Below are 21,090 nucleotides of genomic sequence, written 5' to 3'. Positions count from 1 at the left end.
AAAATCGTCCGGAGCATTAGAACTGACAAAATTTAATTAAATATAATAGCCTAAAATAATTATTATTTAGGTACCCTATAAAGGGTTTATCATTTTATTGCAATATTTTGAGGCTCACAGACATTGTCTTTTGACTGAAATGTAGGGCTTAACTAAAGATGATACAAGTGAATGTACACTAACTTGTGACGTTATTTATAATGCCACTTGATTACATGAATTACTAGCGATATGAATTATGGCTATGCATTGTGGAAAGTGTATTCTGTTTTACGACGCTGTTTTCGCTTTCAAAAATTTAGATGAGCAAGCAAGCAGTAATCAGTTCAATTATCTTCAAAATATTTACTTTAGGACAAAATTTGTCAGCTAGATAAAACCGGAAAAATCTCATTACTCCATGAATCTATTTTCCAGGCGGTTTGTCGTTGTTATTGCCTGATTTAGTGTTAGTATCCCTTTTATTCAAACACAGCGGCGCTGCTGTTGCATCTATTTAAATGTATCAGCCAGATTTGTGTTGAGTTTGTCACTTTAGGTGTTTTTACATTTCGTCTCCGCTTCGCTGGGAGCGATGCGGCCCGATTTAATGACCTTAGTTTTATTCATAATCTCCTCCCTCCTGTTACGCAGGTTTTTCCTAGAAAATTGCTTTGCGGTTTCACGAAACATAACAATCCTTCGTTTCTCTCGCCACACGTTTAACGAGATTTCCCGACAGGCGAAATGGCTAAATGGATAAAAGTGCCTAAATGTTGCTTTGAAATATATCTGTTTCCCGTATGAATCTTTAGCCTGCAAATAATATACAAATGTGCATAGGCTTAGCCTGAATGTCATTCATAAATAATCATAATATTTCTCAAAATTTCATTAAAAATAACATATTTCGTTTAATTGTTACGTTAACTTGCCTACATCAAACTGATAATCTCCCCGAGGTGATCTCATTTTGGAAGTTGGAGATCATAGAGAAATGTTCATTTAACTTATCTAGAAAATGAGAACTGTGGTAAAAATGATTTCGCAGCAGGAAAACATTTCATATTAGTCATAATATCACTCCTTGAGCCGCCCAGCATGCTGCTTTATTCCAATGCATCCATTGGTAAAGAACACCTGGAGGAGCGCAGGCCAAATTAGCATGGATTAAGATTGGGATGAAATTGAATCCTTTCAGATATCGACAAAATGGGGGTTGCTAATTATAAGAAATTGCCAAGGGTTTTGGTCTCAGTGGACACTCAGATGCCCCAACAATGTATAAAACACCCACTGATGTGGCATTTGAAATTATAATGTTAATGGACGTCGCAAGGCAGTGCAAGCAAAAATGAAACCTTTTTCACCGCTTGATATCTTTCTATACACTTAGCATGGGCCTAATTTAAAGGAATGATGTCATATATATATATATATATATATATATATATATATATATATATATATATATATATATATATATTTATTGAATGAAAGATCACTTGATATACTTTAATAGGACAGCGTATGCTCACATTTATATATGCTAACTTACCTAATAAATTAAACTGGCTGCTGCACAGCTAGAATTAAAACGTTACAAATAGCTTTCATCTCTGACTCAAAATGTAGAATAATGAAGTTTAACATTATTCAAGATGTAGGCTAATATATCTGGAACAGGAACATTTCTTGACACTGTGCATATTTCTCTGCAATCAATCGTTTGTGAACTTGGGTTCTTTTCAAGTCCAGAGGCCGCTAATATGCTTTCATTGTTGCTGCACTAAACTTTGATTAGATGCAACGCACAGCTGTCAGTCAATAGTAATTATGGAACGACATTTTAATCAAGATACACTATCACAAACAATGTTTTGGAAAGTCAAAAATGTTGCATTTATTCTCTCCAAACTCATTTAACCAATTATCTTTTTGTAGATTTAACCGTTTTGAAAGGTGTACATTAATCAGTCATAAATGAATCTAATTCCAACAGCGCGGAACCATTCATGATTATGGCAGCTCCCCTCATGATGAGGATGATGATCTCAGGAGAAAGCAGTTTTTCCAGAGGCACGAGGCATATGTCTGACCTAACTGATCGCAAAAAATCCTGGATTTGTCCATTTATGGACTGGAATTTTCAGATGGAATGGTCTGCACTCATCTTTAAGTCATTATGTTTTGTGATGTTTTACATCACTGTCTACAAGTGGAGACATTCTCATTCGTGTGATCTGATAATCTTAACGAGTAACTTGGAAGTTAATGGATTATGTTCTGAGTAAAATGGACACCAAAAAAAGTCATTTTCATGAGTGTTCTCTTTCTATCTACATTATTTAGTTTGACAGGCCCATCTAAATAATTAAAGGGAGCAAAGAAATAATCTCCGCCAATGAATCTGCAAATTAACTTCAGTTGCAACTTTTAAAGAGTATAAACAAACACATCAGACTTACTAATCGTTTTTAAGAACCTATAATTAAATGTATACTCTACAGTAAAACTCGACTGTAATCAGTCAAAACGAGGCTACCATAAATAATTTTTGTACACACACACACACACACACACACACACACACACACACACACACACACACACACACACACACACACACACACAATTATTACTCCATTAATGTCAGTCATGTGTAGGCATGATGTGTTTACTTTTGTCCATTTTATCTTGACAAGAAAATTACAAATGTGCTCGATCCTTTCATATAATTTTGTTGTACCATGTATCGACTGGGAGGCAGATGTCATTATTCGCATTGTGTTATTGGACCCTGTGAATATCTAATCTCTGTTGCATAGTTTTTGACTTTGTCCTAATATTTTAGTGTCTGATTTCTGCGGTGAGTCTTAATGAAAAATACGAAACGTATTTTGTACACAAACACAGTGTCTTCTGCAAACAGTTTGGGATTAGAGAATAATCAATGTCTTTCTGCTCGACGCGCCTTTTAATACATTGAATATCGAACTTAGGCTTGTCTCGTTGAGCAAAAATTAATTTCTAACATACAGGGCGAAGCTGTCGACTTAGAACAAACTGCATCCAATCACCCCGAGGGACTTCAGATAAAGTCGCCTGAACAAATAAAACCATAAACACACAAGCGTGTGAAAAAAAAGAAAAGAAAGAATAATAATAATATTAATAATAATACAAATCCACCTTCAATGAAATCACGACTAGTGCCACAAATATTTTGTCAGGTGTATAAATTATCCACACGAGTGATTCTGTGTTCATGATGATTTAAACTGGCCGTCATGATTTTGTATTTATATAAAATCTAAATTGATTTGATTAACTTCTAATTAATATAATAGCATAAACACACAAGCATTTAACTGCCTGTAATATCCAACTACAAGAAAATGAAACAGAAAAAGCAATACATCGATTATCCCAAGAGCATAATAAACAACATTTATAAAGTTATTTACTTTGCCACTCAAACTGTCCAAAATATTTTGAAAATGTTATATTATTTATGTAGGGTATCTCTCTCTCTCTCTCTCTCTCTCTCTCTCTCTCTCTCTCTCACACACACACACACACACACTCACACACTCACACACACACACACACACACGCTCAAAAATCCAAAATCTGCAGAACTTTTTATTATCTATCTATCTATCTATCTATCTATCTATCTATCTATCTATCTATCTATCTATCTATCTATCTATCTATCTATCTATCTATCTATCTATCTATCTATCTATCTAATGTATCTATCTAAATTATCTATCTATCTATCTATCTATCTATCTATCTATCTATCTATCTATCTATCTATCTATCTATCTATCTATCTATCTATCTATCTATCTATCTATCTATCTAATGTATCTATCTAAATTATCTATCTATCTATCTATCTATCTATCTATCTATCTATCTATCTATCTATCTATCTATCTATCTATCTATCTATCTATCTATCTATCTATCTATCTCTCTATCTATCTATCTATCTATCTATCTATCTATCTAATGTATCTATCTAAATATCAAATAACGAGATAACGAGATATTGTAAAATAATAGTAAATAGGAATAAATTTTAAAAGTATATGTTATAAAGTATTTATGTTACTGAACATTTAACACTCGCTAATGTTCCAATATATAAAGTCGGTGAAAATGATAAGATGGATCCCCATGATAAGTAAGCAATGATTATGTGTGCCGGAGGGCTTCCCTTGCTTTTCCCTCTCTCTCCCAAACACACATACACACGCTTGGAAGCAGAGGGTCGGCGTAAGGGAAAGCTGGCTGGACAGATTTAAGTTTACGCCTGATCGCGCTCTGGAGTGCAGGCCAGCAGAGAGAGGGAGAGACAGCACCTGGCCCGGCTTTAGCATCCCCATCTCGTTTTATTGACAGCCTGATAAGCGGGGACAGGCCGTGCGGTTTCCAGTGGAGATTTCAAGATCTCTGCTGGGTTGCGCCGGTTTCGCGGGGTCTAAACGGTGCAGCATTTGATTCTTATGTCTGTGTTCTTTCTTTCAGAAATGTAAATTGAGATGTAATCTTAAATTAGGCAACTATTAGCAATAACGTCTTTTAAAGCAACAACAGGCCACAAAATACACTCATAAAAATAAAGCTGCTAGGAAAACCCAAAAAAAGGCTTTCACAATGAAGCCATTGGTTTAAAGAAAGTTTAAAAAAAGTTATTTACGTTTTAACAGTGTAAAATACATTGTAATAAAACCCCTTATCAACTATAAATAGGAATAATAAGTATGGAATGAAAATGGACATGAAACCATCCATCCCGAACCTTTTAAAGTGTAAAAGATTTTAGTTTTTAAATAAGCAAAATTATACCTATAGCATTTATGTTCTGACTATGGATTCATATTGCAATCAAAATGTTGTCCTTTGACACAAACGAGCTCAAGCAGTAGCTTATATAGCAAATACGGTGACTTTAGAGTTTTCAGCCACTTTGTGTAGGCCTAAAAATAAATATATTCTGTTGGTGAGTTTATAAACAGCAATAAACTGTTTATTTGTTATGTTTTTTGAACACCCTCTTCAAAATATTGTTGCTTGTGTGTGTCAACTAAAAAGTGTTCTTACATGTGTTTGTGTAGGCTACGCTACAAAATAACTAATTCGTGCATTCATTAAATGGTGGCTTGAAATAAGAGGAACCTCAAAGAAACTTGATATAGTTTATGCTCTGCATATCCGCACGCAGCAGACAGCCGTTCCTTCAACTTCCCGGTTTGGAGAATGATAAATGGCGTCAAGTGTGACGTGGTCTGTCACTCCAGCCAATCACTGCCAGGTTGAGGTTAATATTAAGAGAAAGTTGATGGTGAGAAGGAGATGTCTTTTTTATATTCCGAACCACGTTTAAAGAAAGAGGTATTTTGAACTCAAGACAACACGGTTAACGTCCGAGGTTTGCGTGTCTCGTAAGAAAGAAGAGGGAGAGTCCAATATTCGACCTGATTTCATCTGTTAAACAGGCTAGTATTTTCGTCGACTTCACAAAGGGGTTTGCAATCTCTCACAACCTTTTCCGAGGTTCTCTTTTCGAGGTTCCCTTGTTGGACTGGATATTATTTACTTTGGGACTAGTTTTGTGATTCGGATCCGGAGGGGCTCCATAGACACTCATTACTCTTCACTTGAAACTTGGAACCGTGCGTCTCATAACGAAATCCATTACGAATGTTTTGCTATCGGAACGGGTTTATTGAGGTAAGTTAGTTTAGTTCTAAATTCTACTTTACACATTTGCCCCATGTTACGACATCACATTATCGCGCTGACAAATTGAGTTAATCACGAGAATACTGTAAATTTGACTGGCATATACTTTCCAATGAAACTATGCCGTGAAATTAATTTATTCTCTGCCCAGTGCACAATACTCGCCAGTATGCTAAATTGCTTTATGTACAGCATAATATCGTATTATTGATTTATTAAGTATTGAAAGACATTTATAAAACTGAAGACCGTCACCGGGAATGATGAGAAATGTTATGCCATATGAGAGTAAACAGTTTAATAATTAAAACAGTTTGCTGAGTTGCTAACTTCTGTGCTGTTTTAAAAAAGCATTTTTATTATCATGAATCGCTCCGGATCAGCAAGTCTTTATTTAATTGTAGCATATTAAACAAAGCAACTTACATATTGGACGTATAACTTTGCGATTAAGTTGCATAACATGGTGTATTTGTTTCAAAATACAATACCGTTTTATACTTTTTAAAAATAATTAATAATAATAATAATATTACAATATTGCATTTATAAAATAAACGTATATAATTTAGTTATAACGTCTAGCATATAACATGTACTGCTACTAAAGTAAACATTTTTTTTCTTCTAGTGTCGTGTTTGCCATAAAGTTACACACACACACACACACACACACACACACACACACACACACACACACACACACACACACACACACACCCAATGTAATGCAGTTCTTTTCATAAAGCAGTTATTGCATTTAGAGACTATTAGATTATTAGAAATATAATCACGTGCTTCCATGCAACTGCATTTTCATAGCCTAGTAAAATACAGCAAGAAACTTCAAAAATAAAGTTCCCACTTAACCTCCTATGCATAAACTTTGCCCTGAATGCAGATTACACGGCCCATAAACTCTGTCACAACTGAGACACGTCAGGTTATCGAAATAATTTAAATACTACCTTTATATCACATTCAATAACTAAAAACAATTCAAATCTTAAGGCTGCAAAACAAATCTCCGCATCTCTCCTCTAATCTGTGAAAGAAAGAACAGAAATAATTATGAAAATTATTAGCCAGCCACATCTTCTGTCTATTATAGCTTAATGAAATAGAATAAGGTGTAACTTGCTTCTGTTGGAACATGGCGTTAAACAGAAGGGCCCTTTTGCCAGTGCGGTGGTCTATGTCGCTGTGGGCAACCGCATCAAAAAAGCCCCATCCCCCAGAACATGGTGACTGGATGTGGGTCTTGCACTGGCCATAACGATAAACCTTTCCCACATTGCCTTAATAAGAGCCAGTCTATCTCACTCGCTCTCACTGACGTCATTTGCATTCAGTCCTATCCCCGCCCCTTATTATTATTATTTCTCCCTGTTTAAAACTTTTAGTGAGAGGCGAGGCATGGTCTATTCTGCCCGAGGGAAATAGCGACAAGATTAGGTTCTTTTTCATGACCAAACACCGCTGACTGCTAATCCGAACTGTGCTAATTGATGGGAGGACTACAAGAGTCCATCCGTGTGAAAAGTCTAAAACTAGTCAAATATATGACGTCCTTTTACAAATGCTACCTTGTTTAAAGGTGGATTAAATATGTGGACAAGTCTCATAAAAGTTATTTTTCTGAATTTAAGTAATAGCCTATAGCCTGTACCTCGTTTCAACACTGTAAAAAATGCAGGGTTTCACACAATTTATCCATGTTGTCCCAACACAAATCGATTGAGTTAACTTAACACTTTTAACAAATTTCTGTAGATTGAACATAAAAAATTAAGTTGTACGAATGAAATCTCAAGAATTGTGTTATTTCAGCTCAATTAAACATGTAGTTTAAACAAGTAAAGAAAATATTTTTGATTGAATGAATCAAAAGCTTTTTTTGCTTTGTTTTATTTTCTCAAATTACAGGTAGCACTTAAAGTGTAAGAAAAAGCAAACGTGTTATTTTGGGCAATCCACGGGCTAATAAAATGTCCAATTTTGAATGTCCAAAAAAAACCCAATATTGGGAGGATAAGGCTTTTTGTCATGAACACATACGCTACAAAAAGTAAAACTTTTACACTGCTCATATTTTAAGGGCAGTGATTTGTGAGCTTAAATGGGAGTTTCACAGTACAGTCCAAAAAAATATATAAACAGAAAAAAATCTCAGTACAGTCGCACAACGTGTTTACCAACAGAGGAACTAACTTTGAAACGGGAGGGGAGGGGAAAATTATTCGAAATATCAAACGGCGTGGCGGGGTCGCACCGCGGGACCCGAAATGACAGTGCATGACGGTCGCGCCAGCTCATTATCCGACTCCCATTCAGGCGGCCTTTCATTGCGATGCAGACTCTTTGGCAGTGTCGTTTGTTTCCTCATTGTGCTATAGTGGGGAATGCAATGGTTGTCAGAGCTTGCATTCACTTTAGCGATAGTTTATTGATGAGCTCCGACTTTTAGCACTTTTCACATGTCAAAACGAAGTCAAGTGTATGCAACCACAGCTTAATTTTATGCTCCGTGCGTCCCAACACATTTTGTCTCTCTTTAAAGCTGTCCCACCATGCTATACGTGACCCCCTCCCCTCTACATTTCTTGTATCCCAACCCGGAATCTATTCCACTCCAGTGAACGGGTGGAACACCCCAAGCTGCGAGTGGCGAGCTGAGAGTGCAGCGCATGTAACCTCAAACACAGGCGCGGAGGGGTTGCTTTGGAGTTTACCGAGGTGTGTGCTAATGTCCAAGCAATCAACAAATGTAGTTTAAGTGTCCGGCCATGGACGTAATGATATTTTCATTTCCCCCTTGGCAACCCACGACACGGAGTTTCTTTTTCTCCCGCTGAAAAACGACAACAAATCACGCTATTAATGTAAATAGTATGGGGTCTCCCAACTGATCATTGAGCGTGCGCCGTAAAGGCTGATGACATTCTCAGACACCGAATCAACAATGACACGTGGAGAAAGTTTGCGCTTGTTTCAAAGGACAAGAGTAGCATAAATTGACACAAGAGTTAATTACAAACAATAATAAAAATCAACAATTGAGTTGGCCTAAATGGTTAAACTCGCTTGCTATTTTGACTGGTACTTTTAAAACAAAAAAAAAAAACAAAAAAAAAAAAAAACGTGGAAGTTTATTTATACAACAAACATTAATGGCATTTTTTAACCTTTCCTCAAGTGTCTTGTCAACTACAATAGAATTTTATAGCTCAAAAAACTGAAATGTATTTCAATTGAAAATTTGTGAGAGAACCATGATTATGAGGAATGATTATGCTAAGGTTAAAACTAGTTTTGTGATCGGATTACAATTATTTAAAATATATACACTTTAATATGTGTCTGGAAACACTTAAAAGACTCTTAAAAATAAAGATCCTTAATTGTTGTTGAGGGTGAAGAAACTTTCACATTCTTGGAGCCATCCCATTCCACGAAAGCTTCTTTCGATTATTAAAATTTTCTTCGCACTGAGATAAAAAATAGTTTAATGGTTTGCAAACAGATTTTTTGGGAAACCAAAAAGTGTTTTATATTGTGGCACTGTGTGAACATCTTGAAAGATTTAGAATAATTTACTTTTTGTCAAAAAAAATTGCTATTGTACTCTTTTTGGAACTTTTTTCCTAAGTCAGGAATAAAAAATATGAAGAGAAGCATATGCATAAAGAGTCGTTGGGCCAGGTTAAATACAAGCTATTATTATTTAAACTCGTTTACTTTATTATGTAATTACAAAAACGCTTTAGTGCCGTGGAGTTACTATGGTAAATAGGGAAAATAGACGTGTAAAAAAGCATTTTTTCATGGTACCTTTTGATACCCTTCAAAGTTTCCAGTCACACAAAGTTCAATAGTCCAAATGCCTAAAGATATTGCAATGGAAAAAATGGTGAGAGAATTATATGCTTATGAGGAATGATTAAGTAGGGTTAAAAAAATAGCTTTTTGCTTGGCCCTGTTTCCCGCTCTGTCACCGGGGCAGGAGGAAGTGTTTTGCTGGGAGATGATGACAGAGGTCAGGCTCAGCTAATGGGCCACTGAAGAGGAGAGGAGGCGAGGCACAGACCAGGAACACATACATTAATACACGAGTGCTATCACCAATCAGCATAGGTGCGCGCCCTCTCTCTCTCTCTCTCTTTCATGCGCGCTCCCTCTCCCTCTCTTTCGCTCTCTCTCTCACTCACTCCCACGAGCGCACATTTTTCAGTCTCGCACAGTCTTGACATCCCATTTTATTGTCAATCTCTGTTTCCTTCGCAGGGAATTTAAATTTTCCACCCGAGATCAGTTGGAAACTATAAAAGACAAACTGTTTGAGGACGATTTTCTAGTACTCCAGAGTCTTCTCGTTATTGTAAACGAAGAACTTCAGCGAGGATACAAAGGCTGTTGGAACTATGCCTCAAAAAGGTAAGTTAAGACATTCTTCTCTTTTTAGCAATATGCCCCGAAGTCTAGTTGAATCTAGTGTTGGTAAATAGAGGCCAGCAAAATTAAAAAGTAGTTATTTGGAAATTATAACTATGAGGTAAAGAAACTTAAATTATGTTGGTTCTTGAAAAATGAACTTTTAATGAAAAGAACGTAGCTAATAAAACAAAACTTAAAGCTGCACAACCTCGTGGTGTCAACGAGATCATCGATTTTTCACGGAGCCTCTTTGCCTTTTTATGCTTCAGCTATGTCTAGTTTTTGTGCCAAGCAAAGTTCTTATTTATGACAGAGGAAAGCAAAAAGTCACAGTAGGCCAAGACCGCGATCAGTCCTGAAAATAGGAACGCAATGACCCGATGAGGTGGAGTGTCAGGTTGAATCACACCATCACATTCAGCCGGGCGCCACCACCAAATCGCGCCGTGAACTTGGTGTTTTGCTGGGTATTTCAGTCAATGGTATGCTACCATCTTTGTTCCCGATTAACTATTTAATAACACGAATTATGACAACAACAAAAAAATGTTGTCTAAAATTCAATACAACATGTTTAAAGATTTAGTTGTGTATTTAGGTTTCAAAACTACAACAATCATCGACGTTGTATTGACAGTTAATCCCTACAGATATTAAGTACGTTTATTTATAAACCTTTATTAAACTGGAAAAAATAATCTAAAATGTATGCAATAAAATTAAAATTAAATGTATCTCATTCTCTCTGTGGTGATTTTAAACAGTTGCAGTAGCCTAGACTATTTTATATCCAGCCAAATTTTTAATTTTATATATCTAGTGTGATAATATTCAGCATTTTAAAATAAAATTGAACATTAACTTTTAAAACTTTCACACGAATGTACTTACTGCAGAATTTCAAAGGACTGATTAGGGTTTAATTAAGAGTCTCCATGTTGCACATTAAAACGAACAAAAATGCAGATTAGGCCCTGCCAATTACATATAGCACTATTAAAACATGCCTTAACTGGAAAGTTAAGTGCAGTCAGACGATTTTAAACAGTCCATATGGGTAGAAAATACTAAACTGTTTAATGTATTAAAAAGTTTAGCGTTGAACAAAATATTTAATAATCATTATATGCGTTCACAAATGTTTGAATTGCTGTATTTTGTACAATTGCTAATATGTAAAAATAATAAAGAATAGCAAAATATGTTATTTAATGAAACACGTGCATCGCTGGCTGGCGACTGGTGTATGTATTTATTTGTTGCTGTGCACTGTAAACCGCGCACACAATCCATCTACTTAAAAAGAAAAAGAAGAAAAAATCAAAGCAGGGAGTATTTCTTCAGTGGCCTCCTTTTCGGTAAATGTATTGAATGGGTTCTTTATTGCAATTGTCTTTTACCAATTGAGCGCCCCACTGTGCTGTTGTATATTTTTTACAGCCCTTAACGACACATACCAGTAACACAATTACCTCCAGATACTTATAACAAGAAATTACTTTTCTATTTCGCGCTACGAGACAAACAAAAAGGCATTGAGGTAACGGGCACCGGGTCATAGTGAGCTGCACTGGCTGTTGCGGGTAAAGGGGGGTTATGCTGAACCGGGTGTAGGAGGAGGAGAAGGAGGAGGGGGTCTCGCTCCCTTCAGCTCTTTGTATTTTCTGAGAGTTGTTGGTACGTTTAGTTGGAAGCGGTGTAGCTAGTTAGGGAGCCCGGGTTTTACTCTCTGGGTTTTGGTGTAGAGGGAGAAAGAAAGCTATTGTTAAAATTCAGCGGGGCTTTGTCGGGGACCCCTCACCCCCTCCTGGCTTTACTTTTCCAGCGCAGCCAGGCGAGGTAGACAGCGTGTGTCACCAGAACAGAGTATCTGAAGGAGTGAAAAAAAGAAAAGAAAAAAAAAGTAGGCCTTGCCCACAACATTTGAAGTTGTCTAATCGTGAAGGTTAAGGAGAACAGCTAAACATGTAAAAAAGTAAAAAAATAAATAAATGATAATAATAATAATAACAATACACAATAATGTTAATAATAACAACAACAACGATTATACATGTATTATAATTATTGTAACAATTATTATAATTGTTATTATTTTTTATTATTGGCACTAACGAATAAACTTAAAATACCATTAGGAAACGCTGAAAAGTACAAATTTATCGAACCAAGCAATACATTTATTATCTTTTAAATTAATAAACATAAAAAAACCAATATTAGTTTTAATTGTAATTAAATAATAACGTATAGCTGTACTAATAAATTGTTTTGCTTTGTCCTAGGGATATTTTAATAGAGTGAAGCAGATGACAGTCTATAAATTGTTTTAAGCGGACAGTCAACTCTGTTTCCAGGCAAGTTTTTTTAAACCCTGGACATAAGTGTATTTGTGGAGACAGTATTATTTTATTTTTATTTGTCACTTTTTTTGCAGCATGAATGCAAAAAAAAAAAAAAAAAAAAAAAACCTGAAGCTTCAGCACACACTATTGCCCGTATTTTTTCTGCACACATTGCACTGCAATACATTAGATTGAGAATTTGTGAAACTGACCATTACTGTTGTTTCTTTATGACTAATAGAATACTATAACCGGGCCACGTGGGAGTCTGGTGTCGCGTCCATGATGCAAAACAGTAAGTGGACTTTTTTTTTTCTTACATGCGATTTTCAATCAAGAAGGACTAGGGTGAAAAAAGAATGAGATAGCAATCTAGCCATAAAGGCATTTGTTTTGGTATATTGGTAAAGACGTACGTCAGGGCTGTTGGGCGTGTGCATGCTGTCAATTTATTTTTTGCCTGTCATTCATACAGCTCCCTCAATGTAGCATAGAAAGCTAAACTCATTGCTTAAGCCTAACTTTACCTATTTACAGTTTTATGGAACATCGTAAGTCATTATTTAAATTCGTAAGGCTACATTTGAGAGAGCAAAATTACATTCCTAGTGAGAAATTAAATAAAAAAAGTCTGCATAGCTACACAACCTAGTTAGAATGTCTAACCCATATGCTCTTTGCATAATTGTGTGCGTCTGTGTGTGTTAGAGAGAGAGTGAGAGAGAGAGGATGTTTCTGCTTGACTTGCTTTTAAATAATTGCTGAATTAATGTTAGCATCGGCGGCCAATCCACCTAGTCCATTAGCAGAGACGAAATTGACATTGCATGATTCTGATGGAACGTCTATCATGTTTATGAAACACCGCAAGAGAGAAATAATAGACTGAGCTTTGATGCAACATTGAATGTTGTAGAGCATGAATAAATCACATGCGCTGATGTGTCTGTGTCTTTGAGATGTGTGAAGGCCAACTAGCAAAACATATACTTAGTGATTTGTGGAAACTACTGAGTAAGTTATGATTACAATAAATGAGACATATTTTCTCTCTTAATGCTGGACAAGAGGTGTATGACATCTGTAACGAAGGTGTGTTGAATGTCATCCTCTCATTTCTTTTGCTTTTACTGTTGTAAGTGCCAGTTATTTTCTCTGTCCTCATACTGACGACTGGTGTGTTTTAGTTACTAATTTTCAGGGGAGGAAATGTATATGTAAATATATATTGCAGGTGTACATGTAAAATATTTTCATGCTAACTAAGCAATTATACAGGTCAGTTAAAGTAGAGCATATGCAACTTCGTGAGCTGTAAATAAATATGTAAACAACACTATACAAAATGTATAAAATCGTAATATTTTACGCGGAGAAAAAACCTTGAGGCTAATCAGTGTTATTGTACGGCAATGTCTCGCGTGTATCACTAAAAAGATATCATTCGGGTTAGGCCTTTGGTTTGTTAAAAGGTCACAGGCGACAATCCAAGCTTTGTGCTAATAACTCTTGGGTGTATATAAAGTGGGGCGTCCAAATCGACACCATATGTCTTCTTATTAATTGATTAGAAACAGAGTACCGCGCGCAATGATTGCCACTGGGCGAGACCGACACCATTCTCTGTGGGGAATTATATAACGATTAAGACTTAACCTTTCAAGCGAAAATTTGATTTTATATCCTAATCTGCGTGTTGGGGAGCTCAAGATCAAGTGATGTGTGCATTTTTAAAGCCATACGGGATGTAATTTCAAAGTCAATAAATTTTCAATCCATCTATTAAGGAATAGAAAATAGGGTGATTTCCTCTTACCTTGCATGTCAAGTGTACTAAAAAAATTAATTTTGAGGTAGAAAGCATGCAGTTATCGTCATTGTGCACAATAATAAAACATTCGTGCATAATTCAGATTTTATATTTTGCTTTGCATATTTATTATGCATAAACCTACACTACAAAACAGCATCACGCAGACTGGCTCCCAGTGCGTAAATATAGGCATTGGAGGTTTGTCACTTGGGAAAAAAAGAAATGTCACTTTCAATATATTAAGGGCAAGGCGCGCACCCGTGAACGTGCGCGCGCACAGCCCCTGGCTACCTTAAAATTAAGCTTCCCTTAAAGGGAAAATGAGTAGAGTCCAATTTAGTCTGAGTGATATCCAAATGCAGACAGAAAGGGTCGTTTTATCATGCTACTATTTGTCGTGACGATGCGATTTTCAAAAGCAGAGCGATGTCATAAAGTGACATGCCTGCCACAAGTGCTCCAACTGATCTTTTCAATTAGCCTTCCATGCATGATCCAGGGCGACTTCCGCCTATTTCCAGAAATTAAGCTCAAACTTGACGTGCAGCTAGCTTTATTTTAAAGACAAATGTCAGGCAGGCTCATCATATTTTCCCCCTCTTCTATATTTGGAGCTTATTTATTGCAAAGGAGCTTGTGCTCTTGGACTCAATTTAACGCGAGGCTTCGGAGAGAAGGGAGCTGAGAAGTAAAGCAAACCGGGAAGGCTGCTTATTCGTTTTGGCTTCAGGTTTGGTGTCTTTGGTCTGATTTTTGGCAACTTTTCCACTGACATGGTAACATAAGCCAATTTGCTAAATTCTGTGCATCGGTAGATTTTTTTAGAGTTGTTTTACTTAAAGTGTGAGGCTATGGTTTAAATCGTGGCAGCGTTTAAGAAGTTTTAATGTAATGCCGCAAATAGCATTACGCCATCTGATCCGTTTAAGGCTTTGCAAAGATGCGCAAATCTCGGCTCAGTGGGTTGGAGATGTTTTGCTCCAGATCATACGAGAGCGCTGACGCTTAATCAATGTTATGCATGTGTAATTATATTACTATTGTGTATTAGGAGATTATGATATTACCAACACATCTGGAGAACAGTCGAAAACATATGACAGGAATAATTACCGGCTATGCTGATTTTAAAGCGATTTACTCTGCTCTTTTGATGAATGTTGAGATTTGTTGACAATGCTCTTGTAATGCTTGACCTGAAAGCTTCTATTAAACAGCTGTGGCTTGAGTCTGTATTTTGAGTTTAGGCTGCTAAATGCGGGGCGAATTACAACATATTTCTTTTTTTAGGTCACAGTGGAGTGAACCAGCTCGGCGGTGTGTTCGTCAACGGCAGACCGCTACCCGACTCCACGAGACAGAAAATAGTTGAACTCGCACACAGTGGCGCGCGGCCGTGTGACATATCAAGAATTCTGCAGGTGAGGAGAATACCTGTGCTCCGTTCACCCAAAATCAAAAGATTTGTTATTCATTTAAACTGTTTCATACTTACATATTTTTTTCTGCAGTATAGTAGGCTATTTAAAATTGCATTAGTAATGCCAACGAGCAACGTGGAATCATTTCAAATTTCATTTTGGAATGCACAGTGGTCTTGTGGAACGGATCGATTTTTTCCCCAGTTGGCAATTTTTAAAATTTGGCGGCCAAAATGCATTTTCAAAAGTGCATAATTTCTCCTACCACTGAAGACTATTTTTTGTGTTAAAGGTATTTCTTATGTTATAGACCCATGCTGATGCAAAAGTCCAAGTGCTGGACAATGAAAACGTAAGCTTATCATTGCTTGCAGCATACACTTAACATTTCACACTAGTTTTAAATAATGTATGTGAATTGTTTCTTTTGTTTTCCATCTAGGTGTCCAACGGCTGCGTGAGTAAAATCTTGGGTAGATACTATGAAACAGGCTCCATCAGACCCAGGGCGATCGGAGGAAGTAAACCACGAGTAGCGACTCCCGAGGTGGTCGGCAAAATTGCCCAGTACAAGAGGGAGTGTCCGTCAATCTTCGCGTGGGAAATCCGAGACAGGCTGCTATCAGAGGGGGTCTGCACAAACGATAATATACCCAGTGTAAGTTGATTCAGTGAAGTTGCCATGAATTCATTAACAACATTAATGTAGAGATATTTTATGCATTTCTTGACGCAAGCATTAATGACCTTGAACGTGAACATTCTCCAACATCGGCCACTGCTGTAACCTCCTCTTTGCCAGAGGACAATGCAATGCGATGTAATGCTCTGGCATGTAGGCCTGTGCAGAAATGGGGCCAATCGTTCCAAAAGCCAAGATGCCACATCGCGGACGCGCTCTTTAATTAATGTGCCGCATCTTTGGGTTCGTCTTTCAGGTGTCATCGATAAACAGAGTACTGCGCAACCTGGCTAGCGAAAAGCAACAGATGGGCGCAGATGGCATGTATGAAAAGCTGAGGATGCTGAACGGTCAGACCGGCACGTGGGGGACCCGGCCGGGCTGGTACCCCGGAACCTCGGTGCCAGGACAGCCCAATCAAGGTATGGCTGTTTTACTTTCCATAGAGAAAAACGGTGCCAGCTTGGGACTTTGATTGTATGGACTAATTTACTGAAAATTATTATTAGAATTTTCAAACAATTACGATAATACGAATATAAACAATACTAAAATGTCATTGCTATTATCATCATCATTGTCATCATCATCGTCATCATTATTATTATAATTTGTACAGCATTAAATAATAAATCCAGTCTTAAGTATTATATGTCATATACAATTTAAATGCTCTGAGGTAAATTATATGCATTTAGCAAAGGGTTTAATTTGCTAAACAAAATTATAACTAAATTACGGCCGAAATATTAAATTAATTGAATGGTATAAAAGTTGGCTAATAATGTAGCTTAATGAAAGAACTTAACGCTGTAATCCGCCTAAGCAGTTCTTAAAGAAAGCGATATCTAAATAAACAAAGAACAGCATGTGCATATACAAAATATGTTTGTCACACAGAAAAATGTGTTATGGGAACAGTTATGTCGCTATGTAATAGCTCATTAGAGAACGTTTTGTTTCCCATTAAGGCGACATAAATACGCGTTTAGTTTGAGGAGACAGCTGTGGAAATGTTCCACCGGAGACACCCTGGACATGATATGGCAACGTTTGCCAATTAGACTTGTCAGTGTTAAAGGTGCTACTCGACGACAGACAGACGTATAAAACGACACAAACAGAGAATTAATGTCTGAATAATATCGCCCTGTCAAAGTCATGATTGAAACCCCATCTTGGAGATTGCTTTTTATGCAAAATCGTGCAGGTTTACTGACACATATACGCAAGCTATATAATAGCTAATATAATACGTTATAAAATATTTTATAATTGTACTGAGAAAATTAGCATATTTGCTAATAAAATACAGTATAGGAAACGCCTTTGATTTAGGGCATAACTTGCTAGTTTTTCCGTCGGCATCTGTGCTGTTTTAGAGACGATTTAGATTTTTTACTTTAATAAACTGGTTATTCTTATGTTTTAGATTGATTTGCACAATTCTTAAGCATATCATAATTCATTATGACAAACCTGAACATGTGCGATTAAAATATAACAAGCCTAAAGCGGGTTTTATTCAGTCAACTAATTCAATGCCTTTTAAGCCGCTAAATCCATATGTACTATAATTTCATATATCGCTATCACGTCGAAGTCCATAGGCTGTTAGTTTGGGTGAAGATTCTGAGGCAAACAAATATGGTCGCAATCTGATGAATGTCACGCAACACTGAATAAAACAGCGGATTCATCTGGGCTGACAGGACGCTAAAAGAGACAACTCTATCGCATTCAGAAGGCTCACAGGGGCCCCTCCCTCCGCCATAGGCTCAGGGTGCTAAAGCCGTCTAAAGGATTTGGACACTTTCCCTTTTCCGAGGGTCCTCGCATGTTTTGATCAAGGCCTCCACAGCTGAAAGATGCCGCGGTTGTTTTGCCACCTTTTTGCTCGCCTTCCGCCTCACCGGTTACGACAACGCCCCAATAAGGAATGATTTTATTTCCCACCGCCTTTCTTAGAGAAAACAAATCCGAAATTTGGCGACAGTTGGTCAAGGCTTTTGAGAACAGGCCACACATTCGGATTAGCTCTTGAAAAGTGTGGATACTAAACACAAAGAGCTTTTAAAACTTTCCTAGAACATAGAAACGCTGTCTTTTATGAATAAATATCTATGAGAGGTAAGGGAATACTTGTAAACTTTAAATAGAATAATATTCCTTACAATGCTGTTACTAGAAATATATATTTACATAAAGTCAAAATAAATTTAATAAATTGCACAGCATATTGTTATTGCCAGAGCTACATATAGCTTTGTATTGTCATGAGGTTATAATTTATTCTTTAAGTAAACTATATTATATTAAATGTTATATATAAGATATAGATCACACTATAAAATGTTTACAAAAATAGGCCCATTTACTGTAAGCAAAAGATTAACTTTCAAAATATATTAGGTGAATTCAGTTTTTATATAAATAAATATTTAACCACACAATGCATTTAACTTCACTCTTGGTCAAATAAAACAAACTGCACGTATTTCCCCCTAGATAGATAGATAGATAGATAGATAGATAGATAGATAGATAGATAGATAGATAGATAATATTACTGATTATTGATCAACTGAACCTGTGGAAAACAAAGAAGTAAAAGTGCTCATTATAAATGGATCAAAGACAAGTTCTGTTTTAGTGTTTGCATGTAATTAAATTTATGAATGTAATTTTACATATGTAAATAATTTTAAACACAAGTGAAATGTCTATTTTATTGTTTCAAACAGCATTTTGAACAACAAAGTTTAAATATTGACAAAACTGAAAGATAAAATCATTTAATAAGGAAACAGTAAACTGTATTCTGACTAATGTTTATATTAAGATATAACACAAGTTATACAAACTTTTAATATTTTAAATTACTATATTTTTACTTACAAATGGGTAAAACCCAGTGGTTTAATGGATTGTGGCAAATCATATAGATTTAAAATGAAAACTTTGCTTTAAGATGTCATCAAATGATTCATGTTTATTAGTAGGTGTCTTCTGTAAATTATAGCAAAATGAAAAAATAATTATAAATTTTGCTCAGAGAAAAAAGTTGATTTTGATGCATCATAACCTACTAAAAAGCATAAAAGCTGTATCATAAACATATATATATATATATATATATATATATATATATATATATATATATATATATATATATATAGTCAAATATTATTTACTGTCATCATGGCAAAGATAAAATAAATAATTTATTAGAAAACGTATATATATATATATATATATATATATATATATATATATATATATATATATATATATATATATATATATATATATATATATATATATGTATGTATGTATATATGCATTTGAGCTAAAAACATGTATTCCTTGAATAAAACTTTGACAAAAAAAATGTTAATTTAGACAACTGATCATTTGTAGAGCTTCATTCATTCCTTAGTTGACAAGTAAATATCAACAAGTTTTTTTCAATAGACTTTTCAAATTCCACACTCATTTTTTTACTGTCAAAACATATTTGCTACCACTAAGTGGGTTAATTAGCCACTGGTGTCTAACAACACAGCAGGTTAAAGCTTATCGACTCACAGTTGCCACTTCTATCCTCTCTTGTCTGACAAACAAGAGTCTCTGCGTTTAGATATCTCATTCATGGTGGCCTGGCTGTTTTTCTCCCTGTGCCTATAAGAAGGTATAAATCCAACCTCAGTTGAACGGGGCCGGCCCTAGGGACAGTGATTAATGACAGTAGAGCATAAAGGTTAACACGGCGAGCTGAAAAGTCTGTTGACTGGAATCCTCGTGCTACAATGACTGCTCGAGAGAATCCTTTTGTCGCCCCGTCCAATTGTGTCCTCAAAATTCAACCCACGAAAAAGTTTGCCATCCGTCCTCGCAGCGAGCATTTAAGAGTTACCCTTACTCTCGTGCATTGTGTGGCTGTGAAAGCATCCTTCTCCTATTCAAGTATTGGTGGTCACCTCAATAGCTCTGCAAACGCCCATATGGTGGCCGTAGCCTAATTGAAGAACCCTGGAATGAAAAGTTGGGGGGAGAGAGGGTGTTTGCTTTTTTAAAAGCTTTCTGGGACATTTTATCGCATTTCTGTAAAGCCCTCGAGCCTTTGTGAGACAAGGAGGAAAGATCTAAGCGATTGTGCGCTAAATGTTTTCTAACAATATTGCGGAGGGCCATGCTATGGCCTGAAAAGTGCTGTAATAATTTTCTAAATAGGATAAACTTACATGTTATGTTTAATTTGATTTTCAGATGGTTGCCAACAGTCAGACGGAGGCGGTGAGAACACAAACTCAATAAGCTCCAATGGCGAGGACTCAGATGAGACCCAAATGAGGCTTCAGCTTAAACGAAAACTGCAAAGGAATCGCACTTCTTTCACACAAGAACAAATAGAAGCACTTGAAAAAGGTAAACATGGAGATTATAGCGAATATTACAGCATCTGTTACAAACTAACAAAATAATTAGGAACAATATAACTTGTTGAAATGTGGCTAGTTTAATATATGTCCTTAAAAGAATTGATTAATATTCTTATGTTCTGTATTCCAGATTCAAACTTGTATGCATTTGCAATAAAGTGATGATTTATGTTTATACGTAACTATTTGTGCTTAAGATAAAAGATTTTAATAT

The 21,090-nt window shown here is 36.0% G+C and overlaps 2 protein-coding genes across 79 annotated transcripts in view; one reads left to right on the top strand and one right to left on the bottom strand.

The window, feature by feature from the left end:
* The window catches only part of dnajc24 (DnaJ (Hsp40) homolog, subfamily C, member 24), a 276,223-nt gene that overhangs the window by 90,657 nt on the left and 164,476 nt on the right, over positions 1-21,090 (bottom strand). The gene's annotated exons all lie outside the window — the stretch shown is intronic.
* The window catches only part of pax6a (paired box 6a), an 82,267-nt gene that overhangs the window by 55,971 nt on the left and 5,206 nt on the right, over positions 1-21,090 (top strand). For 9 of the 50 annotated variants that reach the window (XM_073941703.1, XM_073941702.1, XM_073941701.1 and 6 more), the window contains 8 exons: positions 10,024-10,173; positions 12,459-12,530; positions 12,760-12,813; positions 15,622-15,752; positions 16,063-16,104; positions 16,195-16,410; positions 16,691-16,856; positions 20,704-20,862. In XM_073941703.1, the coding sequence (XP_073797804.1) occupies positions 12,801-12,813; positions 15,622-15,752; positions 16,063-16,104; positions 16,195-16,410; positions 16,691-16,856; positions 20,704-20,862 (727 nt within the window). In that variant the 5' untranslated portion in view covers positions 10,024-10,173; positions 12,459-12,530; positions 12,760-12,800. 50 annotated transcript variants of the gene reach the window in all.

The sequence above is a fragment of the Danio rerio genome, chromosome 25 (genome assembly GCF_049306965.1).
Source record: "Danio rerio strain Tuebingen ecotype United States chromosome 25, GRCz12tu, whole genome shotgun sequence".
Lineage (NCBI taxonomy): Eukaryota > Metazoa > Chordata > Actinopteri > Cypriniformes > Danionidae > Danio > Danio rerio.
This window is presented reverse-complemented; position numbering and strand designations above follow the sequence as displayed.